This window comes from Anabrus simplex, chromosome 1 (assembly GCF_040414725.1).
Source record: "Anabrus simplex isolate iqAnaSimp1 chromosome 1, ASM4041472v1, whole genome shotgun sequence".
In the NCBI taxonomy this organism is placed as follows: domain Eukaryota; kingdom Metazoa; phylum Arthropoda; class Insecta; order Orthoptera; family Tettigoniidae; genus Anabrus; species Anabrus simplex.
Window position 1 is genome coordinate 249,177,511 of NC_090265.1, and position 27,529 is coordinate 249,205,039.

The 27,529-nt window shown below is 40.8% G+C and overlaps 1 protein-coding gene across 4 annotated transcripts in view; it reads right to left on the minus strand.

Annotated features, from left to right (window-relative positions):
* The window catches only part of LOC136864544 (trypsin eta), a 243,539-nt gene that overhangs the window by 124,846 nt on the left and 91,164 nt on the right, over window positions 1-27,529 (minus strand). For 3 of the 4 annotated variants that reach the window (XM_067141672.2, XM_067141690.2, XM_067141662.2), the window contains exon 6: window positions 5,558-5,695. The exons of the other annotated variant lie outside the window; for it this stretch is intronic. In XM_067141672.2, coding sequence (XP_066997773.2) covers window positions 5,558-5,695 — 138 coding nt within the window. The remainder of the gene's footprint in view (window positions 1-5,557; window positions 5,696-27,529) is intronic. 4 annotated transcript variants of the gene reach the window in all.

Below are 27,529 nucleotides of genomic sequence, written 5' to 3' on the forward strand. Positions count from 1 at the left end.
CGTAGTTTAAAATAAATATGATAGAAAGGAATGTCGCAAAAGAAGGACCATTAGGCAATACTGCACCCGCCCCCTACCCATAGTCTCCGGCGAAAAATCCACAGGATCGTTATCTGGGTTGAAATCAAGGGGGCAGCAAAAATATATAACTTAGCGGCATGAAGGGTAGGAGAATACGGGTGTCATAACTACGATCGAATGAGAACAAAGTTTTAAATTTTAAAATCAAAGGGGTTTATGATACTCCTGATGATGGTGAAAAATTACGCAAATATACATGGCGAATACATAATCGAATTTCACAAAATTAAATTTTGGATGCGTTGAGCATTGTTCAAGCTTTCCATTCAAGAAGAATCTATTTCATAACTTCAACGTACGGAATATTAAGTATTAATCACTGAAGCTACTCCCAATTTTACTGGGCAAACGAAACCGTGATACTCAAATATAAACAAATCTGAGTGACACCTTATCTAACATTAATAAATTTCCCACTGGAATAACCTTAAGTAATATAACATAAACAAACACAATCTTCAGATGCCATGAGTCCAAATCGAACCCCGCCCACATATACAAGAACCCGTCGCACCATTGGTTGACACCAATGTCGACCTTGAATGACATCACAACACAATCAACACATAAACACTCAAAAGAAAAGAAATTATATACACAACACAGATGAACGCTAACCACCAGTCGCACAATTTGTGGGTCTACCAGTTGCACGCCCTGCGCCAAACCCATGATCTTAGACGTTTGCAAAGGGCCTGAAATCGATACTACTAATTTTTAGATGCATGATAATAATTAAGAAAAAGGAACCGGGTAATTTCCGACATTTATTTAAGTCGGCTGAGGAAATGAATCAATTAGCACTCCACACTGGAACAATACTAGAAACATTTTACATGTCACAATAATACGGATGACTTAACGATGTGGGGTCGCAAACACACATAGAGACAAGTCTCCGTTTACTCACCCTCTCGGCCGTAGGCGTGGCAAAGGGACATAACAGTACGCTGTCAAGGGAAGACAATTCGTCCCTTTAAATATCACTTTCAACCATCAATTCACTTCATATGCTAACACACTCATTTCAACGAGGTGATTCACAATTCATTTCTTATTTCTCAATTCAAAAAGCCTTCTCATGTGTCCACCCACAGACTTCAAAAATTCGCACCGTAAGTCCTAATTTCAATTCCATTCTGGCATCGTCGCCTGACGCATTTTTCAGCAGATTATTTCCTTTCTTCCACACAATCTTTCACACAGCTGGACCATTAGTAACTCAGCAAACACAGAAATCTAAATAACAAAACACCGACTTCGATTCTTCTTCTTCTTGTTATTATTAATCTTTAAAAAATTGTCCTAACCCCTGGTGGGCCTACGTGACTTACATGGTCACTAATTCCTTATTTTACACTTGCTTCATAATGATAGAAACTCACATGTTAATTACAAACAAGCACAATTGTAACTCCACGCAACTCAAAGTGAAATTAGGGTCCTATTTTTATCGAAAACACACGTTATAATCGTTTACAATTGAAAAATATGGGACCTAGCTATATATTTCATTGGTGGTCGCCGCTTTGGCTCTCTGGGTGTCTCACTGCAACATTTCTTCTTTCACACAGGATAATCTACACTAATATTAGGCTACTTGGCATTCATGATTGGTCAGCCGGTTGAGAACCAGCCCCCTTACACAACCAATTCCAAGAACTAATGATACTCAACATTATATCCAAATAAACTACATAGAAACGTAACCCCAAGGGATACTAGCAGTATTCTCCAAATAAAACAAAGAAGGGAAACCCTCCTGCAAACAAATTTTCCCATATCTACAAATTCACTCAGACTTTTTACTAAAGTAATATCTGTGCCATGCCTTTGCACATTTACAATTGAACAAAACTCAGAATCCGCTACAGCATTATAAAATGGATTCTCCGTACCCCTCACGTCATGAATAATAGAATGGTACTACTCAGGTTTATTCTCTCTCGATGACACCTTGGTTAGCTACGGGGCGTCCATCCTGGTTTTAGCGTTCACTCCTGTCCGTGTTGATAGCTGTAGATTCCATCTGCTGGCTGCGACTGCTACTGCAAAACTCCATAGCCCTAGGCACTGGATATCTTCAGTATCTATGGCACAGATACACACACAGTTAATACCCGTTCCGTTCGTCTGCGTCACCGCGCACCCGATCTTTGATTCAATGTCCCGGAATCAAATATAGTAATACAGGGTATTTTTAATCGTATCATACAGCTTATTGATAGCATGACTCCGAATTAACCTCTGTATCGCTGCTCGTTATAGTGATGTTTATACTATCACCCGTCTCCCTTCTTTACATCGGGCGACGGAGGTAATAGTAATAATTCTATGAGTTCAACTTATTGTTCAAAAATCGTCAAATTAATTCCATCGCGCAGTTAATTATATTCCTTTTTAGTTCTACTCATACGTCACTTGAATTAAGTCGTTTAGGCTATTCTCTGTATTTAAAGTTCACAAACAAAGGGAACTTTAGCCCGATACCGACATACGTCTGTTCCTCGCGAGATAAAAACACAAAATGCCCCGGAGTGACGCTTCCCAAACCTTATATTAGTTGAGAAGTCCCCCTCTCAAATTTCCTATACACCCTATTATCCGTGTGTTTGAGGCGCAATAGTGCGATAATCAGGTGACCAGTGATCTTATAATATGCTTAAGACTCGCCCGGACAAAATCTGATCGCAGAATCCCCTGTAATAAATAACTGTCTTCAATTTTCGGCTCGCTCACGGGGTTACCCCTGTCAAGTGGGTGGAAAGACATTTAACACGTGGCCTATGTAACTTTCCACTGTCATGTAATCAAATATTCCTTCTTATAACAGAAGATTATCACTGTAAAGAACGTCACACACTCTAAATTATTTCACAAATCACGAACAGCCCTTTTGAATTGTTGAACAATGCAGTATTATTAAAATCGTTAATTCTTCTAATGTAGAAAACGAAGTAGGCCAAGCTGTTTCAAAAATGGTTCCAAGATTATTATGCTAAAAAGTGTTCCTCTCCCACACACCAACAACTTGTGGTGGGGATTCTAGCCTCTCCGTGGCGTTCTAAGTTTCAAGTTCCCGCGAACTCGCTCCCAGACAAATAAATGCGCGTCCACTTGATCACCAGTCATTGGTTCATGTCCCTGTCGGGTACAATACCATGTGGTTGATAGGAAAGTCATGGATAAATGTTTAAAAAAGATTTTAACAATGAAAATGGTAAATAAAAATGTAAACAACTTATGGATTGGGTTGAAAGCCTTTTTTAAGAGTGTGAAAACAGGAATGTACCTATAAAACTCCTAAGGAATGGTAAGGACACATTATATTATAACAGGGAAACAAAGAGATTAAGAAGTAGGTGGATATTAAAAAGAAATAGAGTTAGCATGGTTGCGAACGTAAGAAGAGACTGAACGAGCGAAAAAGTCAGTAAGGGCAATATGACAGCCCACATAATTGACAGCCGTATGAATTTTAGGGAGCGATGGAAGTATATGTGCAGATACTTTAAGGCATAAAGAGGTTCCAGGCAGGAAATTCCAGGGATCATTAATGAACAATGTGAGTGTATATGTGAAGACTTAGAGAAGGCAGAAGTATTCAGTCAACAGTATGTAAAGGTAGTGGGATATAATGATAACCTCCATATAGAGGAGGTGACTAATACTGGCGAATTACTGAAATTTGCCTATGATAATATAGGTCTTTACAAAAAAGATACAAAAGTGAAAGCTAAAAGGGCAGTTGCGATAGATAAGATTTCTGGGGATATATTAAAGACTATTGGATGGGATATGATGCCACATCTGAAATCAAGAATTAAGAGTAATCAAATAAGTTTACATGAAAGAGTGGTACCAAATGAATGTACAGTTGCAATAGTAGCTCCAGGTACAAGGGAAATGGTGGCAAACATAAAGCGGATAATTGTAGGCGAGTCAGCTTGACAAGTGTTGTTTGTAAGCTCTAGGAAAGCATTCTTTCTGAATATATTAGACACATTTGTGAAATTACTAACTGATTTGATAGAAAGCAGTTCGGATTTAGGAAAGATTTTTCCAGTGAAGTGCAACTTGTAGGATTCGAAAAAGGCTCGTTGAAACCCGATCGTTCTACAGGCATTTCAAAATGCTGTACCGTATATAAAATACTGGACTAAGAAGTATTTTGAAGTTTTATTCATCCTTAATGGATTCTAACAGGTCAAACGGACTGCATCGCTATTGATCAATCCAAGACGTTTTTAGGGGAGATAATGGGAGATTACTGATAAAAATGAGGACTATTGGACTAGATAAATGAGTGATTGAATGAGTGGTTAGATTTCTAGAAAACAGAACTGAGCGAATTAGACTAGGCGAAGTGTTATCCGATCCAGTAATGATTAAGAAGGGGTGGTGGTGATGGTGACTATTTTTTAAGAGGAAGTACAACTGGGCAACCGTCCTCTATAACACTAATGAGACGGAAAAACAGAAGGGATCCGGCACTTCGAAAAAAATTATGGTATCGGCGAAAGGAAGACAATGGCCATGAAGGGCGTGAAAACGATGACTCACTAGGCCTCCACACATGATACCGTCGGGTCGGAAAATAACAAATGTTGACTACGGAAGGTCAGATAGGGTAGATGAAAGTGAGGAGCCAGACACAAATAAATGCAAGCAATACCACGACTCAGCTAAGGGTCCCGTGTTTGTCAATCCATGCTCTCATGTTAAGAGACCCTGGGGCCCTTTACAGTTGCCCCTTACGACATGCAGGGGTGTAAGTTTAAGTAGAAAGTTAATACATTTTTAGACGTTAAGCGCTATGAGTTGAACTTATTTATTAACTATCCCGCCAACACGTAACAATATGCTTGTGTTTAAAAGGTGAACTCCATGATTTTTATGATTATTTAGTTCAGGAATCAGTGACCAATCTGAACAAAATTATCAGGAATTTCAACCAATCACAGCTGCCTATCGCCACAATTTACCTTTTCGTTTCATTAATTTCATTTTATAGCACGCGTGAGCACTTATCTTTATGTAAATGCATCAGAATAGCACACTGAAATATCTATGTAGCTCCTTTGGCCGAAACATCAGTTGTCTTCAGTAAAATATTTGCTCACAGAGCCACTGAGAGAAAGTTCAGTACGATTTAACTCTGTGATTCTCATGAGGCTGACATATTGGCAGGCTGCAGCCCAAAGAGTGTAAATACAAAATGAAGTAGAACATTTCCATTCTGAAAGTTTTGTTCGCATAGCTTATAAGTATCAATGTATTTGGTATGTTTTACATTCATTCACTTTTATTATCACTACTTACTTAATTTTGTAGTTCTTCACCACATAGTCAAAATAAATACAACTCTCCCTAGATAAATTCTGGACCTCTCGTTATATTAATTCAGAGGAAGAAGTTCGCGTGAAAGTAACACTTACTTTTTTAAAGTATTCAAGAAGTATATGTGAAAACTCACCAGACAGGCATCGTTTCCCTTGTTGTTCCCAGCGCAGAGCTTGCTCTCATGGAAGAATTTGCCGAAATATTTGGCACAATCGCTTCCGTCAAGTATGTGAACCACTGTGGACCGGAGTTCATTCTGAACCTGCCTATTCTGAAGAAAAAAAAAGTGAAAATTATCATGTCAGTGAATTGTAGAATAAAAGGATTAGTCGTCTTTGAAGTTCTGGGTGTAGACAACATAGGTGGATTTGTCGTACTGACCATGTAATGTTATGTACATCGCGACTTTAATGTTAAAACTCCTACCTAAATTCCAAAGTAATATATGGGAGATGATAAACATTTTACATTGCTGGAAATGACATTCTTCCTGATTTCGTACATTTTAAATAATCCAAAAAGGTTCTTTGAAACCCGATGTTTCTACAGGCATTTTAAAATGCAGTACTGTATATAAAACACTGGACTAAGAAGTGTTTTGACGTTTTATTTATTCTTAATGGATTCTAACAGGAGGTAGGAAAGAAGTAGATAAATCCTCCTCCAGCAATACACAGGATATGGTAGATATGCAAGAATGGGGAAGGAAGGGCGGAGTTGTGGATAATAGGGGTTATGTTTTAAGTGGGAAGAGAATTGAGAGCTAAGGGTTCTCACATGGGAGTGAATTCAGGACAAGTATCGGTAGTGAGTCACTACAGGTAGAAAAGTTGAGGCAAGTGTTACAGAAGAGAGGAGAGGCAAAAGGAAATGGAACAGTAGGAAACGGAAACGTAAAGTAGAGAATAGGAAGATGGAGTTTGAACAAGTTCATGAGGAGAGAGGTTCTACAGCCGTCGGGGAAGTTAAGGGAGACCAGGAGAGGGGGAGGGATCTAATGTAGCTGGTGGGGTTGAGGCTCTGATCATGGGTGGTTCTATTGGAAGGCATGTGAGGAACGTGCCTGGTGAAAAGGGAATCAGAGTAGAGTGTTATCCAGGAATTGAGCTGAGGCAAATGTTGAGGAAAGTAGAAGGAAAGAAGGAGGGTAACGAGAAGGTGGTAGTTTTTCACGTTGGTAACAATAACGTATGGCAAGTAGAAAGAGGGACCAACATAGTTGGACATGTGAGGGATCTGGTTAATCCAGAGCGGGAGAAGATTAAGGAAGCGTAAATTGTTATGAGTGGGATACGGTGTAGGAGAGATACAGACTGGAAGGTGATCGGGTATTCAATGACACTATGGAATGGGCACGTTGGAAACTAGGAGTGAATTTTGTAAATCTTAATGGGTGGGTAGGAGATAGAGATCTGTTCTCAGATAGCCTTCATTTGAACCACAGTGCTATGTTTGTTTGAAAGGGTTATAGGGAGGTGGAAGGTACAGTCAGGGAAACGGGATGGACTAGAGAATTGGTGAGAGTACAGGGAGCTGGAAGTCAAGTAAGGATGACATAAAGTTATTAGTGGCAAACTGTAGAAATATTGTTACGAAAGGAGTAGAATTAATTATTACATACATATTTACCAGATATTGTTAATGGAGTTGAATAAAGGCTAAGAAGTAATATTATGGATGTGGAAATTTTTTCACGGAACTGGAGTGTTTATCTTAGAGACTGGATGTTTTCGAAAGAAAGGGGAAAATTCAACGGATGAAAGGATTTCTAAACTGTGCATCCACAGTTTCGTTCATTAGTGTAATTTTATATTTTTGCACCAGATGTGATAAGTCTTATTGGACAACTCACGTCCGCATTTCGGATGATTCCGCGGTAAGAAAAGTGATCGACTAGATTAACGGCCTGAATTGTTTACAGGTATGACGGCAATGGATTAAAGTGACAACAAATCAGGATTATGACAGTAAGAGTTACAAAGAGAAGTGAAGGCGGAAGAGAATTTGATGGCATAAGTAAATGACTCACTCGATATCTGTATGTCAATAGCAGTCAATATGATCTCCCCAACAGTAAATACCACTCGGATGAGAAATCTGTAAATACTGGGCCTCGGCACAGAAAACCCCTCACTTCCAACAAGATAATGCACGTCCACACATAGCACGTGTATCCATGGCCTGCCTAGAGCATGTTGAGGTCCTCCTGTTGTCAGAAAGATCCCCGAACCTCTCCATCATTGAACACATGTGGGATGAGATTGGAAGGGGGCTCCGTCCTAGTATCAACCCGCAGGATCTGGAGGCACAGCTGCAACAACTGTGGACAAAATTGCCTCAGGAGAAGATCCAAAGTCAGTTTGATACAATTACGAACCACATAAGGGCATGCATTGTAGCCAAGGGGGATGGATGTCCTACTGTTCTGGCGCCAATATTCCACCTGTAACTGCCAACGACCTTGTCTCGTTCATGCCGTATTGTAATCAGTTCAATAAAGGCACATGGCCTTTCAGCATATGTAGTTTCATTCACTTTCAACTTCTCCTTCTGGGTGCTTAACTTTTGTGTCACGTTGTTCTGATGATAGCTTCCCGCGGGTGAAATATTCTGGAGGTAAAAAAGTCCCCCGTTCGGATCATCAGGTGGGGACTACACGAGAGAGAGCGATCATCAGGAAGATGAATACCGGCATTCTACGAGTTGGAGCGTGGAATGTTAGAAGTTGAAATCGTGGTGGTAGGCTAGAGAATCCCTCCCCTGAGAACCACGTGACCTTGCCGCGGTGGGGAGGCTTGCATATCCCAATGGAGTAAATAGCCGAGCCGCAGGTGCAACCATATCGGATGGGTATCTGTCGAGCGATCAAACTAACGAATGGTTCATCGAAAGCGGGGTAGCAGCCTTTGGGAAGTTGCAAGGGTGGCAGTCTAGATGAATGATTGATATAGCCTTGTAATAATACTCAACATGGCTTAGCTGTGTCGACCCTATTACGCGGCTCAAAGCAACGGGGAACTACGGCCGTAACTAACTCCCGAGGACATGCAGTTCTCTCTGTATGAATGATGTACTGATGATAGCTTCCCCCGGGAGAAACATAGCCTTGTAATAATACTCAACATGGCTTAGCTGTGTCGATCCTATTACGCGGCTCAAAGCAACGGGGAACTACGGCCGTAACTAACTCCCGAAGACATGCAGTTCTCTCTGTATGAATGATGTACTGATGATAGCTTCCCCCGGGAGAAACATTTCGGAGGTAAAATAGTCCCCCATTCGGATCTCCGGGTGGGAACTACACGAGAGGGAGCGATCATCAGGAAGATGAATACCGATATTCTAAGAGTCGGAGCGTGGAATGTTAGAAGTTTGAATCGTGGTGGTGGGCTAGAGAATCTGAAAAGAGAGATGAATAGACTAAAGTTTGATATAGTTGGTATAAGTGAAGTACGTTGGCAGGAACAGCAGGATTTTTGGTCAGGCGACTACATAATTATCAAAATAAAAAAGGGCAATGCAGGAGTAGGTTTAATAATGAATAAGAAAATAGGGCAGCAGATAAGTTGCTACGACCAGCATGGTGAAAGGATTATTGTTATCAAGGTAGATACCAAACCAATGCCCACCACAACAATGCAGGTCTATATGACTACTAGTTTAGCGGATGATGAAGAAATATATTTCATACAATATTATGTAAAATGTGACAATAATCTAATTCTGATGGGAGACTGGAATGCAGTGGTAAGCAAAGGAAGGGAAGGTAATACAGTAGGAGAATTCTTATTGGGATAAAGGAATGAAAGAGGGAGTCAGCTGGTTGAATTCTGCATCGATCATAATTTAGTCCTTGCTAATACTTGATTCAAACACCACAAATGACGGATGTATACGTGGACGAGACCTGGAGATATCAGAAAGTATCAAATAGACTCAAATAGACTTAATTATGATTAGGCAGAGATTCAGAAACCAGGGGTTGGTTTTCAACACTTTACCAGGAACAGGCGTGGACTCTGATCACAACTTGTTGGACATGAAATGCCATCTGAAGGTGAAGAAATTGAAGAAAAGGAGGAATACAAGTAGATCGCATCTAAACAAGTTGAAAGAAGAGGGAGTTAGAGATTGTTTCAAGGAACATGTTGCACAGGAACTAAATGAAAAGGCTGAAGGAAACACGATAGAGGAAGAATGGACAGTCGAGAAGAATGAGGTCAGTAAGGCTGCTGAAGGAAAGTTAGGAAGAAAAGAAAGAACGCCTAAGAATCAATGGATAACTCGGGAGATGAGAGATTTCATTGACGAAGGACGAAATACAAGAATGCAGAAAATGAAGAGGACAAAAAGGAATACAGGCGATTAAAGAATAAATGGATAGAAAGTGCAGGACAGCTGTAACTCTTCGCTCTCCTAACTTCTCATAAGAGGAGACGAAAATTAATACCTGGGGCACATGAATATACATGTAACTATATGTGGCTTGCCCGCAGATTGCCACGCAAATATAATTAATTATCATTCCATGGTTTTCCATTTCTCTATGTAATGTTTGGGCCCCAGCGTTACAGTTTTAAACAAAACTGTAAAGCAAAATTTATATTTACTAGCATAGAGAATAAAGGGTAGGATTTGAAATAATTAACCATTAAGTATCGCTTAAGAAAGAAAATTAACGCAATATAAAATACATATGAATTTATTATACAAAAAATGAGATGAATCGGAAAAGTTCCTTTAAGCGTGGAGGGATTTAAGAATTTACGTTACTGAAATTAACTGTTGCTTGCTTTATCTAAGAGAAGCTCACCAATTGCAGCTTCCCTTGAGGTCATCTATATTCCGTGGTTACGCGTTCCCCTCTTCTCGTTGTAGAATTGGCTCCATGGACATCCTTCCTTCCTTCTATGATATGGTTTCGGCTATCTGGACTAGCACTCCCTAGTCTTTAAATTAGACATTGGCCCTATACTTTTGAAAATTGATCAGCTTGATCGTAGGAGGAGAAAATTCAGAGATATGAATTTTTCCATGTTAGCAGAAATCTCAATCCAACTTAGACAGACTTGTACCAAATGCCATGGACTTGAACTAAACGTAGTTCTTCGTCCAGAATAATTACTGAATATCTCACAAGCCGTAAACTTGTTTCGTCTCCCGCAGATCCGACAGCATCATAGCAGCTAAGTAATGTGTCGAAGCGACAACACATTGTACGAAAATAACTGTCTCGAAGCGAGCACTCACTGTCTCAAAAATCAATAAAGTCGTTGACGTTCTGGTAGTGATGTGTGTGTGTCCAGGATTGCTCCGCGTTAGATAATATATCTGCGGGCTCTCCCCACTCTTGATAAAAGCTCAATACCAAAAATCTATACAACGAAGCATCTGATTCGTAGATCGCATTATCATCTCCCTCTCTTCTTTCTTCACAAGTAACCAGTAGGCGTGGCGATGATGTAGAATCCAAGCTTGCTAGCCTTGCACGCGGGTAGCTGTGTAGTGCCTTTTGCTCATGAGTTTAACCCAGTGTCTCATCCAACTTCCCCCTTCAAGAATAACTTTTCCGTGTACACAAGTATGAGATGAAATGACAACAACTCTGTCTCAACATTGACCATATTTACAATACATAATGAATTCCTATCCTACGTAATATAATCATTTAAATAATAAATATTTTTTTCTAATACACTGACTGACAGAGCAAATGCAACACCAAGAAGGAGTGGTCAGAACTTTATGCCAATTGCAGGGTAGACTGACGTCACTGAGGTATGCTCATGATGTGAAATGAGCCGCTGTGCTGCGCACGTAGCGAACGATAAATGGGACACGGCGTTGGCGAATGGCCCAATTCGTACCGTGATTTCTCAGCCGACAGTCATTGTAGAACGTGTTGTCGTGTGCCACAGGACACGTGTATAGCTAAGAATGCCAGGCCGCCGTCAACGGAGGCATTTCCAGCAGACAGACGACTTTACGAGGGGTATGGTGATCGGGCTGAGAAGGGCAGGTTGGTCGCTTCGTCAAATCGCAGCCGATACCCATAGGGATGTGTCCACGGTGCAGCGCCTGTGGCGAAGATGGTTGGCGCAGGGACATGTGGCATGTGCGAGGGGTCCAGGCGCAGCCCGAGTGACGTCAGCACGCGAGGATCGGCGCATCCGCCGCCAAGCGGTGGCAGCCCCGCACGCCACGTCAACCGCCATTCTTCAGCATGTGCAAGACACCCTGGCTGTTCCAATATCGACCAGAACAATTTCCCGTCGATTGGTTGAAGGAGGCCTGCACTCCCGGCGTCCGCTCAGAAGACTACCATTGACTCCACAGCATAGACGTGCACGCCTGGCATGGTGCCGGGCTAGAGCGACTTGGATGAGGGAATGGCGGAACGTCGTGTTCTCCGATGAGTCACGCTTCTGTTCTGTCAGTGATAGTCACCGCAGACGAGTGTGGCGTCGGCGTGGAGAAAGGTCAAATCCGGCAGTAGCTGTGGAGCGCCCTACCGCTAGACAACGCGGCATCATGGTTTGGGGCGCTATTGCGTATGATTCCACGTCACCTCTAGTGCGTATTCAAGCCACGTTAAATGCCCACCGCTACGTGCAGCATGTGCTGCGGCCGGTGGCACTCCCGTACCTTCAGGGGCTGCCCAATGCTCTGTTTCAGCAGGATAATGCCCGCCCACACACTGCTCGCATCTCCCAACAGGCTCTACGAGGTGTACAGATGCTTCCGTGGCCAGCGTACTCTCCGGATCTCTCACCAATCGAACACGTGTGGGATCTCATTGGACGCCGTTTGCAAACTCTGCCCCAGCCTCGTACGGACGACCAACTGTGGCAAATGGTTGAAAGAGAATGGAGAACCATCCCTCAGGACACCATCCGCACTCTTATTGACTCTGTACCTCGACGTGTTTCTGCGTGCATCGCCGCTCGCTGTGGTCCTACATCCTACTGAGTCGATGCCGTGCGCATTGTGTAACCTGCATATCGGTTTGAAATAAACATCAATTATTCGTCCGTGCCGTCTCTGTTTTTTCCCCAACTTTCATCCCTTTCGAACCACTCCTTCTTGGTGTTGCATTTTCTCTGTCAGTCAGTGTATATACAATGTGATTCCGAAAGCCTTATTTACAAATGATTGAAGTTAAAATAAATATGTCATATAAATAATTGCCGATGGCAGATAATCTTGATATCGAATGATATCGCGTAAAAGTATGGCTGGGGAAGCCTGGACGGTTACATCCGCTCTCCTGTTATTTACAAATATAACATATATGAAAATAACACACTACACCAATACGGCTGATATATACACCATTACATCTTACTAACACTTAATAAAAACATACATAATCAAATCTTGTATCTCACTGTAGAGTGTCTGTTTCAATGATACCATATAACATTAATAATAATTCCTGGCCTTTTTCTTCGGAAAGTTTGTCAGCAACACTCATAATATTTACAATATAACAACAGGAAATAACACTATCTTTACACTTCACCATCAAAGTGTTCCGCAGTTCCAGGTTATTATAATATATACACCACTCACACACGTCATCACACGAGGCTTACCTCTCTTAGATGGCCGCAAGCACTTTCTTGATTTCATTGCAAAAAATATATACTTAGAAAATTATTGCATTAATTTCCTTCTGCAGTTACAAAAATAACTCCCAAGTTATTCATGGCTTCTACAATAGTGTCAGGTCTAGGTTCACAACCTATTCATGAATTCACGTTTCCTAACTGAAGTACATTTAGTGTTATCAAAACAACACCTGGGAGACATTACACTTCATTCGCAGAAATATATCGTCTCAGAGAGCGAATATTATCAGTGCCCAACATGACACGATCACCATCTTTCAATCTGTATGCACAAGTATCAACCCGACAATGAATCTGGAATGGACCCTGATACAACAAAAAGAATTTCTTCGTCACTTTCTCCTCACTGGACGAGAGCATGGGAACACGTAACAGAACAGAATCTCCTACCTGAAATTCGTCTAACACCTGACGTTTCTGCTGTTTGTTATGCTTCTCAGCCGCTTTAATGAAATTCTCTCTCGCTAATCTGACATATATCTGAGAGTCCCGCTGAGGTTCCTGTGTAATACCTAGTACTTTTGTCAGCTCATTCCTTGGATTGCTGCCAAAATGAACCTCTAATGGAGTGAATTTCGTACTTTCATGCTGTACCATGTTAATCCATTTCTCAATCAACGCTATAAAACCAACCCACGCAGTGTGCTTGTCATGAACTAAAGATCTAAACATCCTACCTAATTCCTTCATCGTGCGTTCACACATATTCCCTTGCGGATTCCTAATTGGGGAAAAAACATGTGTGACACCTAACTCTCTCATCACAACCTTCCACTTCTTCGAGGTAAATTGAGATCCGCTATCCGATAATAACCTCCTAGGCGTACCTAATTTCTGAACATACTTGTCACTAATAATCTTACTACAACTAAGATCTGTCGCTTTAGGCACGATCAATAAAAGATTGACACACTGACTACTCGAAACTTCAACAATACCATCCTCTAACATGGCTTCTATCTGATTGTCTACTGCTTTAGCATATTTATGTGGTATCGGATATCTCGGTCCAGCGAATATACTTTGATCCAGCACTGAAAATGAGTGTTTATACACATGGGTTTTGCCAGGCTTCAATGAAAATACATCCTTGTGTTTTCGCAACACATACAACAATCGGTCCCTCTGCCAAATTGCTACTATCTACCGCTTCTCTCAAAGCATCATCTTGGTTCTCCTCTAACCACACTTCACATAACTTAAAATTCGCTCTTTCTTCTTCATCTTTTGAAACCTCATTGACACACCACAGGTTACAAACCTCCACTTTCGTCTGAACTTCGGCATCCCACGTGACTTTAATATTCTCATTATCCCACCTTAAATATACCATCGCCTCATTGTAATCTAACCAAGCCAGTCAGATCCCAAGATAACATCAAATATAAGGTTCGGAATAACAAGACATATCTGAATTTTCGACTTCTCGTTGATACAAATAGGTATGGCAACTTGTTTATATATTTGCTTAGATCGTTTACCTACAGCAGTGACGATATATGTGGAATTCACAGGCATTTCTTCAATCTCAATATTCTCCTTTTTTCTGTCCTCATACCACTTCGAACTTACACATGACCTTTGACTGCCTGAATCCAATAAAGCCTGATAATGCGCCCCCCCCATACTACGATCGTAACAACGGGGTTATCACTTTTACTAGCAACTTCGACTTGATCCGCTTCCACCTCCCGTAATAACTCATCTCTGACATCGAGATCATAATTGATGTGCGTCATTACACAATTTCTCGCAACATGTACTGAAGACTGATGATCTGATCTCTCATTACCGTCTACTATCAGTTTTAATTACTCTGTCTCCTTGTATCCTGATTTCAGCTTGTGCCTTCCTCTACATTACGTTCCCTCTGAACATTCCTATTTTGCTGGGATGACTGATTACCTATATTTTGTTGTCTCGGTTAAAAACTGACCACGGTGATTGTGCTCTTGTCTAGCTGGGTGGTGTTTAATAGTTTGTGTGCTCTCGTGTATTACTACTATTTCCTAACGCATCGAAACTTGCTATCAATCTTTCCATTCCTTGAATAGACTCTATCTGTTGCATACAGCTAGCTTCGCGGATTTTGATAGGAAAATATCTTCGTGTGGCCTAAATTTCCCAAAGAAAATGCGTTCTCTTCCCCTGCTTGTGTAACTTCACTCCAGAATTTATCCGTGAAATATTTCTGGAATTCCACCATACTGGTCATGCTGCTCTTATTCACTGCAAACCATGACTTTGTTTCCTCAATAAAAGCATTGCCTATTATTTCTAACGCTTCTTCCCATTCAATGACTCCTTCTTCTATTCGCTTTTCAAACCGTTTTTTAACAGTGTTTAAAAAATCTAAAGGGTTTGTCTGCCTCCAATTGAATTTAGGTAGTTCAGTTTCACATATGAAATTTGTACCATGGCACTGACTTCCTATATTACCTTGCTTTTCTCTGATTTCTTTACGTATGGCTGGAGAAGCCTGGACGGTTACACAGCTAAGGAAGAATGGCTGAATGGGAAGTGCAAGGATGTTGAAGGTTGTATGGTCCTTGGAAAGGTAGATGCTGCATACAGAAAAAACAAGAAGAGGCTGTTGATATTGATGAAATGAGAGACCCAATTTAGAGGTCAGAATTTGACAGAGTTTTGAGAGACCTAAATAGGAACAAGGCACCTGGAATTGATGAAATACCCTCGGAATTACTGACTGCCTTATGAGAAACCAGCATGACGAGGTTATTCCATTTAGTGTGTAAGATGTATGAGACAGGATAAGTGCCATCCGATTTTTGGCACGGTGTTGTTATACCTATTCCTAAGAAAGCCGGTGCTGGCAAGTGTGAAAATACCGCACCATTAGTTTAGTATCTCACGCCTGCAAAATTTTAACACGTATTATTTACAGATAATGGAAAGACAACTTGAAACTGAGTTGGGAGAAGATCAAGTTAGTTTCAGAAGAAATGTAGGAACACGTGAAGCAATCCTGATTCTACGTCTGATCTTAGAGGATCGAATTAAGGAAGGACAAGCCCACGTACATGACGTTCGTAAATCTAGAAAAAGCATTCGATAATGTTGATTTGAGATTCTGAATATGATCGGGATCAGATACTGAGAACGAAGCATTATCTACAATCTGTACAAAAATCAGTCTGCAGTAATAAGAATCGAGCGCTTTGGAAAAGAAGCATCAGTTAATAAAGGAGTGACGGGAGGCTGAAATTTGTTCCTTCTCCTTTTCAATGTTCATACAGAAAGGCAGTAAAGGAATTCAAAGAGGATTTGGAAAGGGAATCACAATACAACGAGAGTAAATCAAAACCCTGAAATTTTCCGATGATATTGTTATTTAATCTGAGACTGAAGAAGATCTAGAGAAAATGCTGAATGGTATCGACATAGTCTTGAATAAGAACAAGTTGAAAATAAGTAAGTCCAAAACAAAAGTAATGGAGTGCAGTCGAACGAAGTCAGGTGATGCATGTAATATTAGATTAGGAAATGAAGTCTTAAACTAAGTGGACTAATATTGTTACTTGGTTACTAAAATAACCAACGATAGCAGAAGTAAGGAGGACATAAAATGCAGACTAGCACAAGCAAGGGAGAAATTTGCTCACTTCAAACATTGATATAGGAATTAGAAAGATGTTTTTGGAGACTTTCGTCTGAAGCATGGCATTGTATGGAAGTGAAGCATGGACGATAACTACCTCAGAAAGGAAGAAAATAGAAGATTTTGAAATGTGGTGTTACAGAAAAATGCTGAAAGTGAGATCGAATCACGAATGAAGAGATTCTGAATCGAATTGGTGAGAGGAAATCGATTTGGGTAAAGTTGACGAGAAGAAGAGGTAGAATGATAGGACACATCTTAAGACACCAAGAACTTGTTCAGTTGGTTTTTGAGAGAAGTGCAGGCGGTACGAACGGTACGAATGGACCAAGGTATGAATATGATAAGCAGAATAGAGCAGATGTCAGATGCAGCAGTTACGCAGAAATGAAACGGTTTCACAGTATAGGGTGGCATGGAACGTTGCATTAAACCAGTCTAAGGACTGATGACTCAAACAACTAGGTTTAATTATTTTATTAATACCCAAACTGCCTTCTATCAAACCAGTTATTAATTTCGCAAACTAATATAATCAGAAGGAATGCTTTCCAAAAGCTTACATGCAATGCATGTCAAACTAACTGGCCTGTAATTTTCAGTTTTATGTCTATCACTTTTTCCTTCATACACAAGGACTACTATAGCAACTCTCCATTCAATTGGTATAGCTCCTTCATGCAAACAATAATCAAATAAGTACTTCAGATATGGTACTATATGCAAACCCATTTCCTTTAGTATATTCCCAGAAATCTTATCAATTCCAGTCACTTTTCTAGTTTTCAAATTTTGTATCTTACTGTAAATGTCATTGTTATCATAGGTAAATTTTAATCTTTAGTATTAGTTACCTCCTCTATCTGGACATTATCCTTGTAACGAACAATCTTTACATATTGCTGACTGATTACTTCTGCCTTTTGAAGATCCTCGCATACACACTCCCCTTGTTCATTAATGATTCCTGGAATGTCCTTCTTGGAACCTGTTTCTGTCTTAAATTTATTTTCAGTAAAATTTGTATGATAACCCATTATGCTTGCCATCATATTATCCTTAGCTGCCTTCTTTGCTAGATTCATTTTCCTAGTAAGTTCCTTCAATTTCTTCTTACTTCCACAGCCATTTCTAGCTATATTTTTTTCCAACTTGCACATCTTTCTTAAGTCTCTTTACTTCTCTGTTATAACGTAGTGGATCTTTAACTTTCCTTACCACCTTTAAAGGTACAAACATATTTTCACATTCCTCCACTCCTTACGACCAATAAGACCAACCCTCCGGCAAACCAGCCATAAAATAAACTCTTCAAGTCACATGGTTTTCTCTGTCCTAGCTAATCACCGTCTTCCATTTCTGTCATATGTGGAAATTTTCCAAAATTGTGACACTCAACATTGGCGTACTGACGCCTTGAAAACTGTTGGGAGACACACGTCATGTTGGGCAAACCCACTTCTTACGCAACTTTCTATATGTTTAGTTATCTTGCTTAACCAAGATTCCCAACTTTTGGTGCCACAGAATGCCACCAGTAGGGATGAACTGAAACACTACCGATTGATGTCTCACGAGTAGTACACGGTATGCGCTTGTCGATCGTCATTTATTCCTTTATGTTTTAAATGGAAGTTTCTTGTTAAAGTTAAAGTTAAAGTTTTTATACAGTATATCGCAATGGCAGAAAAGAACACAAGAAAATTGTTTTGCCTAACTATTGAATTATTCCAATGTTCCAAAATCAAGATCAATCGTATTCATACCATGAATTTTCTAAGGAGGAGCCCTTCCGTAAAAGGTGGTTGCATGCGCTTCGTAGACAGGACCTAATAAACGTGTGACTCATAATATCAATGTCTGCTCGAAGCATTTTGCAGTTGAAGATTTTGTCATTACTGAAACGAGTGAATGAGATAATTAATTCAATTTAAAAAATAACTTTATAATAAGTTAGTGACGTTCTAATTAGTTAATATAACCTATTTCAATCGTTTTAGCTGGGCTGAGTAACTCGGACGGTGGAGCGCTGGCTTTCTAAGACCAACGCGTCAGGTTCGATCCTGGCTCAGTCCGATAGTATTTGAAGACGCTCAAATACGTCAGCCTCGTGTCGGTACATTTACTGGCAGGTAAAAGAACTCCTGCGGGACCAAATTTCGACATATCGGCTTCTTCGAAAGCCGTAAAAGTAGTAAGTAGGACGTAAAAATTATAACATTATTATTATTCAATGAGCCTCTGTTGTTTATGCGGCAGCGCGTCGGCCTCTCACCGCTGGGTTCCGTGGTTCAAATCCCGGTCACTCCATGTGAGATTTGTGCTGCACAAAGCGGAGGCGGGACAGGTTTCCTTCCAGGTACTCCGGTTTTCCCTGTCATCTTTCATTCCAGCAACACTCTCCAATTTCATTTCATCTGTCAGCTATTAATTCATTGCCCCAGAGAAAGGTGACAGGCTTTGGCAGCCGGCACAGCGTCTATCCTCGCCGCTAGACGGGACTTCATTCTTTCCATTCCTGACCTGGTCGAATGGCTGGAAACAGGCTGAGGATCTCCATTTTCAGTATTATGCAATAACTTAGGTGAAAGACGAAGACTAGAGGAGAACGCTGTACCTTCGATAGTTTATGGAGCGGCACCGGCACCTTGTAATAACCACAAGAGCAAGAAGATTTAGAAGTAGGGAAGCAGCCATATCACCGTGTGCGATGGTGTACCCTGAATCACAGGGTGACCTATAATTTGACACTGAAGCACCATCAATTCCATACTTCCTGAATAAGAAATAATAATCAATTCCAAATTTAAACATTTTATATCTGTTTTATGACCTGAAACAAGGTCTTGAAAGGGAAATTCAATTTAGTAGTACCATACTGCATTCAGCCTCTAGTACTGCAGTCGTAGCTGCCTCTGTGGATCAGCGGTAGAGTGTCGGCATCCGGATCCCAAGATAGCGGGTTCAAACCCGGCAGAGGTAGTCGGATTTTTGAAGGGCGGAAAAAAGTCCATTCGACGCCCCATGTCGTACGATGTCGGCATGTAAAAGATCTCTGGTGACACATTTGATGTTTACCCGACAAAATTCATTAAATCTCAGCCATAGACGCCCAAGAGAGTTTCGGTTTACTCGGTCTGCCATCTAGTGGGGGCCTAGAGTAAAACGGAACGTCGAAGTTGACGAACAGACAGCCAGATGGCGTTAAATTGAAATGTCTGCACACGGTAGCTGAGGCCATACGATTATTATTATTATTATTATTATTATTATTATTATTATTATTATATTTATTATTGTTATTATTATTATTATTATTATTATTATTATTATTATTATTATTATTATTATTATTACTGCAGTCGTACCTATATCGTGCTTTATGTACACCTATAACCTAATATATATTCGAAGGTTGGGGCAAAAGTCATGGCAACTACTTTTTTTTCTTGAAGATACCAGTCTGGTTGGAAAATGTGACATATACTGTACCGGGAACGCCGCTACGGAAGAGAAGTTCGAAGTAGGTTTGTTGAACTTCGCGCGAGGCGGAGGATAGGCAGGCCGCCGAACTCAATGACGTACTCAGCGAGTGACGTAGCCACCTCGAATGAGCTCTACATGACCATATATGGTCATGTCCCAGTCCATCTGCAAAAGTCTATTTTGCGTTAAAATATTGCTATTTGGACACTGCCATCGTGAAGACCATTATAATAGACGCAACCTTGCAAATTCTTAGGAAAATCCACCGTGTACTTTAGGAGTTATAGGGGTAGATGATACCCATGTTCTAGATACTTCCCCACAATCCGGTATAAAAGGAGGGCGATCCGGACTACAAATTCAGTATATGTCACTCCAGCGTCTCTGCATCACGGGTGACGGAAGGAGCGCTACGAGTGCGGACTGAACCTACAGTCGAATAAGTCTTTGAAATTCGAGTGTTGGAACTTTGTTATTTTCTTCAAGTGACGCGTTAGGACTTGTGCTCCGGTGACTATTGAAGGAACTTAGAATTCTCGTGAGTGTCGTGACTTCTGCAAATATCACGTTTGAACTTGTACACTGCTGTTTGTAGAAAGTGAAACACTCAGAAGCAATGGTCTGAAACGCGCCAAAATCAGAGGACTTGTAGAACAGTCGAACGATAATAAGTGATTTAAATTGCAGAGAGATGGCGTGCACGTAGGCCCAGCAGTTCCCTTCTGTGTGTGACCGGCCAGAGCAGTGTTACGCAACGCTCAGTCAGTGCGGAGCCGTCATACGAAGTGGAAATGTGTACCTAAGTGCCACTATGCCTCGCCGACATCACAGGAGGGAATATCAGCATGTGAGTGCGTTCGAGCGGAGCAGAACGATAGGGTTCCGGGAGATGAGTCTGTCGTTCCGTGACATTGCGGCTCGTACAGGGTACGCTGCTTCAACAGTGAGGCGTATGTGGAAGCAGTGGAGAGAAGAGGACCGTACACAGCGCCGGCAGGGTACTGGACGACACAATGTGACCACACCGCGAGATGACCGCCATCTTGCCCGCTTGGCCTTAACGGACAGAACAGCTTCGTCCACGGTGTTGGTTCGACGTTGGAGCACTGCAACGGGTGTGGGGATGTCTGCATAGACGGTTCGACGCCGTCTTCTGAGATCCGGACTGGTGGCACGCATGTCATTGCGCCGGCTTCCATTGACCAGCAACCACAACGCCGTAGACTGCAATTGGCACGTGAACACCGACACTGGCGTGCTGAGTGGCAAAATGTGGTGTTTTCGGACGAGTCCCGCTTCAACTTGTCCTACAGTGATGGCCGCATACGCGTTAGACGCCGCCGTGGTGAACGCCATCGGGCAGACTTTATTGTTGAGCGGCGTAGCGGACAAACGCCAAGTGTGACGGTTTGGGGCGCAATTGCCTATAACATGCGATCTCGCCTCCTTCGTCTTGAGGGCAATCTGAACAGCTACCGCTACAACAGGGTATTACAGCCCGAGGCACTGCCCCTCTTACAGGCCGTTCCAGACGCCATATTCCATCAGGACAATGTCCGGCCTCAGGTGGCGAGGAATGTGCAAGCCTTCTTCGAAGAACGACGGATACCACTGCTTCCTTTGCCTGCCCGTTCGCCGGATATGTCACCCATTGAACATGTCTGGGATATGGTCGGTCGGCACCTTGTTCGATCAGGTCCTCCTGCAGCCACATTTGATGATTTATGGACGCGCCTACAAACACGTCGCAGATTATTCCCCAGCAGCATATTCAGGCACTCTTTGATTCCATGCCACGATGTCTAGCGGCTCTGATTGCAGCGCGTGGTGGCGCTACGCCGTACTGAATTTCCACGGTTACCGTGCATGTACAGTTCTGTAATTGTAATCCTTTGTGTCTTGTCATATCATTAATATGTGGAATAAATTGCATTGTGATCACAGCTCTCCGTCTTGGTGTTTCACTTTCTACAAACAGCAGTGTACTTCGAACTTGTATTTTCGTTGACCGATTTCAGGAACATAGAAATTCTCCGAGTGTGTAAGTTGGACTTGTGTTCAACAACAAAGCTGTGGCAACGTGAACTTTCGTGTGAATGGTATGATTTTTCCAAGTACCACACTGAACTTATGTTTCATGACAAACTGTGAAAATTAGGGTATTTTCACACATTGCGTTCGATTGTGAAAACATGAAATACTTTTCGAGTACTGCATCAGGACTTGTATTTAGACTCGTGTCAACATAGTAGACTGTGACAACTCAGAGTACACCTGCCATGTTCCGAGGGAACATAGAACGTTCCAGTGTTATAAGTGAACTCATAATTTATGGAGTAATGTTATTTCTAAAATTAATTCGTAATAATGCTATATAAGTAAATTCTTTTAAAATACAGATATTTAGGCAAGGTGTTTAGGATTTATTATTTATTGGTATCAACATTCATTTAGTAATTTCATTGAGAATACTAATGCAGTATTTAGTAATTATATAATATTAATTATTCCTGGCGCTGGAAGCAAGAGTGTAAACATTATCGAAGCCATCATGAAAATTATTGTTGAGGATAACCAACATTGTGGAGGGGAGTGGATTTAAGGAGCTGATGACAGTTATTGTCCCTCATTACATAGTTCCTTCAAAATTCAGAAGGCGTTAAAGAGGTAATTACAAAATGTAGGGATTTGGTGTCTTGGTTTAAACGTCATGTAAGTGCAAGTGATGGCCTCGGGAAATTGCAACGAAATCTCTGAAGCAACGTTATTGTAACCCATTCTAAATGTAAAAGAAAGATAGGACTCTACATTATATATGCTGCAGAGATTTTTGAAAGTGATAGGCTTTATAGGACACATTGTTCTTAAATATGTACATAGATCAAATCAAGAGTGAAATTTGTTAAAACTTGCAACGTTCTAAATTCTGTTTTCTTACGTCCATACGTGATAGGTAGAAGGGGACATTATATTTGTGTCCTATACTGAATCCTATATAATATTAAATCCCTGAATCCTGTTCCAGTATCAATAGCCTAATGCAGATCCACGTAGAGTTTAATGAACTATTTTCTATTGTATATTTTTAAGCTCACGTTACCTACACCATAATTTGTTTTAAGCAGGATGTTCCTTCTAAGTATATCGGCATTAAAAAAGAATTGCCTTTCGTTTGCGATATATCGATATCGTTTCAATATATCGATATATTATGTGACATATATATTGATTATCGAAAATAGGTTTTCAATACATTGCAATATCATCATATCGGTATTTAAATGATTTTCTCTATCTCTACATGTAAGTCTCATGTAAAACAATCGAGAAGCGGAAAGCGCATACCGTGTATTACCATTTCGCTGCCTAGCGGACAAGTTTAGCGTGATACGTCCCTATTTAACACAGAGTTCTTGCAATGACTAAATAATGTTTATGATACATTAATAAATACCTACAGTATTCCTACAGTGAAATAAATGATACTGACAACACAAAATAAATACAAAAGCCATAACTTGGCGTAAATATTGCCGTAAATACAAAATTTGATTTAACATGGGGTTGGAATTGTGTACGATTACACACTGTGGTGGTGATGTGATATCAAGCTTGCTACAATAGTCGGCAGGCAGGGAAGTCCAGTGTTCCAGACATTATTATTATTATTATTATTATTATTATTATTATTATTATTATTATTATTATTATTATTATTATTATTATTATTATTGCTGTTGTTAATTAATGTCGTGATTTCTTTCTTTCTTTTTTTTTCTTAATCCGTTTACACTCCATGGTTGGTTTTCCCCTCGCACTTAGCGACGGATCCCACATCTACCAGGTTCCTGGAGCGTGAGACATTTGGTCGGGGCTAAAAGTGGGAAGGAGGAGCAGTACCTCGCACAGGCGGCCTCACTTGCCATGCTGAACAGAGGCCTTGTGTGTGGGGGAGGGGGTATGGGAAGATCGGGAAGGTTAGACAAGGAAGAAGGAAGAAGCGGCCGTGGCCTGAAGTTAGGTACCATCCCGGCATTTACCTGAAAGAAAAGTGGGAAACCACGGATGGGAATTGAAGCCCCCTCTACTCATTTAACATCCCGAGACTGAGTGGACCCCGTTCAAGCCCTTGAACCACTTTTCAAATTTCGTGACAGAGCCGAGAATCGAACCGGGCATCCGGGAGTGGTAGCTAATCACACTAACCACTAAAACACAGAGGTTGTCGTAAAATAAATAGTTAAATTCTCAGATGTGCCTGTGGGTTTGTCCCGTATGAACATATGCCTGTTCACCATCAATTGACCTTCCCAGAGAGCCGCACGATCCTTATCACGCAGATTATAAGCTAGATGATGGTACCGCATGCTTGAGGTATATCTCAAATCAGTTGGCCGACGTCATTTTCAGTTACATACGTATTAGAGCACGTATATTCAACAACAGCAGACCTTTCGTGCAACTTTCAGTCCAACTTCGTAAGTGTTCGTTTTTATGTTTGCGTTTTGTGTTTACAATGATATCAGAAAAAAAACAATGAAGTTTGTTGAAGATTATAGAACATATACTGCCTTATGCGACATTAAAAACTAAGGTTAACAGGAAAAATGCAGAGAAATGATGCACGCACCGATATGATCACGAAGAATGCCATTACTGTGAAGAGGGTGAAAAACAAAATCAAAAGAAGATAAAAACGAGAAGAAAGGAGCTATCCAGATGTAGAAGATTTGGATTCGTATAGAGGTCCTTATTATTTGGTGCAAACTTTCTTCCATGAAGGTCGGGCTGATAGGCTCAGATGGTTGAGGCGCTGGCCTTCCGACCCCAGCTTGGCAGGTTCAATCCTGTCTCAGTCCGGTGGTATGGAAGGTGCTCAAATACGTCAGCCACGTGTCACTAGATTTACTGGCACGTAAAAGAACTCCTGCGGGTCCAAATTCAAGCACCTCGGAATCTCCTAAAACCGTATAACTGGGACATAAAGCAAATAACATTATCATTCTTCTATGAAGAACTTGGCACGAACCACAATCTTGTTTTATAAGATTGTGGTATTATAATTTCTCTCGAAGCACGTCTGCGATCACCAGAGTTCGGTCATATCGTCGCTTAAAAATGGAGAACTGGCATCAAAGGAAAGCCTGATTTTACGAGGAGTGAAAAAACGGGGAGAAACTTGTGCGAGTTAAAATTAAATCTATATGTATAAAATAACACTGACTGACTGACTGACTGACTGACTGACTGACTCATCCTCGCCGAGCCAAAACTACTAGACATAAAGGAATGAAGTTTTGGTGATACATTTATATTACATTGTAGGTGCTCATAAAGAGAGGATTTTTGGATATTCCGTCATTAAGGGGGTGAAAAGGGGTGAATTTTTAAAGTGTATCTATATCTCAAAAACTTAACAGTTTAAAGACATGAAATTTGGTATTTAGAATCTCCTTTAGAAATGAAGGAACACGTACATTTTTTTTTTTTTTTTTTGCTTTCGGAAGATCCTCTTAAGGGGATGAAATCAAGGTAACAAACGGGTTGAATACCTTTTATGAGGATACTTTATCTCAAAAACTAAAGATGCTACAGACGTGAAAATTTTTATTTGGGAACTTCTGTATAAGTAAAGGAACACGCATCATTTATTTTCTGAAAATCCACTTAAGGGGAAGTGTTAAAGGGGTGAATTTTTAAAATGAGCATAATCACAGTACTGTATATCTCAAAAGTTTAACATATTACTGACGTGAAAAATTGTATTTTTAATCTTTTAAAAATAAAGTAACATGTTTTTACGGAAACTCCACGTAAGATGGGGGGGGGGGTGTAAAAAGGACTGGAAAAGGGATTAATTATATTTATAAGGATACTTATATCTCAAAAACTGAGGATGTTACAGACGTGAAAATTTGTTTTTGGTATCTCTTTAAAAATAGTCTTTCGTTTTCGGAAAATCCAATTAAGGGGCTTAATTGAATTCCTCCCAATTTAGCCTAAGCAAGCATCGCCTGCGGACGTGCTGGGTCGAGTGTGACGGTAGAGCGGGAGTGGAGTGTAAGCGGTGAGTGCAAGAGGGGAACGGAGAGTGAAGAGGAAGATGATTGGTGTGGAACAATATCGGGTAATTATTGGAGGATGACAGAGGAGAAGGAAGAAGGAAACAGCCAAAAGAGAGGGAGGTAAAATAGAATTGGGAATGAAGGGTGCCTGGATGTTAGTAGCAGCGTTGATTATAGTACTGTTAGTCATAGGGGGATTGGAAGTAAACCGCGGGCCGATTTCCAGTGGCAACATGAGCTGGGAAGATGTGTAGGTCATGAGAAGGGTGATAAAGGAGGTTGTGGAAGAAGTTTGCCCGTTTGAACAGATTAAAAATATGATACAAGAACAAGTGAAGGAGTTCAAAAATGTGAAACACTGGATCCAGAAAAAGCGGACTAAACAATGACCAAAGTGGGGAACAACGAGGGAGAAATTGTGTTACTCAGAAAATAAGAAATATGGAAGAGGAGATGTTGAAGCTGAGGAGAGAAATAGATTACCGTAGTCAAGAACGTAGGAAGAAATACTTATTTATTATATCGGGTGCCGGAAGAAAAGGAAGAGGACAAAGTGGGGACAATTTACAAAGTTGTAGACGTCATCCAAAACAGAATGAAGATTAACTTCAGCGAAGTAGATATAGATGATGCGGAAAGGATAGGTAAAACGCATGGCAACAGGCCTATAAAAGTGTTATTATCCATATTGATGGCTGAAATAGTGATAAGAAACTCGGGGAATCTACAGAATGAAAAATTTTGGATTAAGAGAGACAGGGGAAGAGAAGGGAACAAGAATCTGAAACTCCTAAAGAAACACTTAGTGAGGGCCAGACTTCAAGGATTAAGAGCGCACATTAGAGGGCAGCAACTAGTGGTAACTAATGGCAGATGGGTCAGATTTTGGAATGTGACGAAATTACAGGCATTAGAGGAGGGTCTGATGCAGGAAGCAGTGATGGTAAAGAGAGTGGACGAAAGGCAGGTAATAGAAAGCAACGCCGGAGAAAATAGGCATGGTGACAGGGAAAGAACAAATGGAAACAGTGAGTTGTGTGAGCTTAGTATAGCGTCGTGATCGGAGGAAAGGCAGGCAATAGGAGCACGGAGAAACAGTGAGATCATAGAGACGATTGCAGTAGGAATTAGTGAAGTGTTGAGGAAGAGAAAAACACAATAAATGGCTACTGGTAACAAGCATACTGAAAAGAAGTGTTTGAGGGAAGAAGCAGAAGAGGAACTATGATTATAGGGAGAAGCATGATCTTAAAGGAACTATGAGGTAAGAAAGATAAAACTGATGAAGGCATAGTAACGAGAAG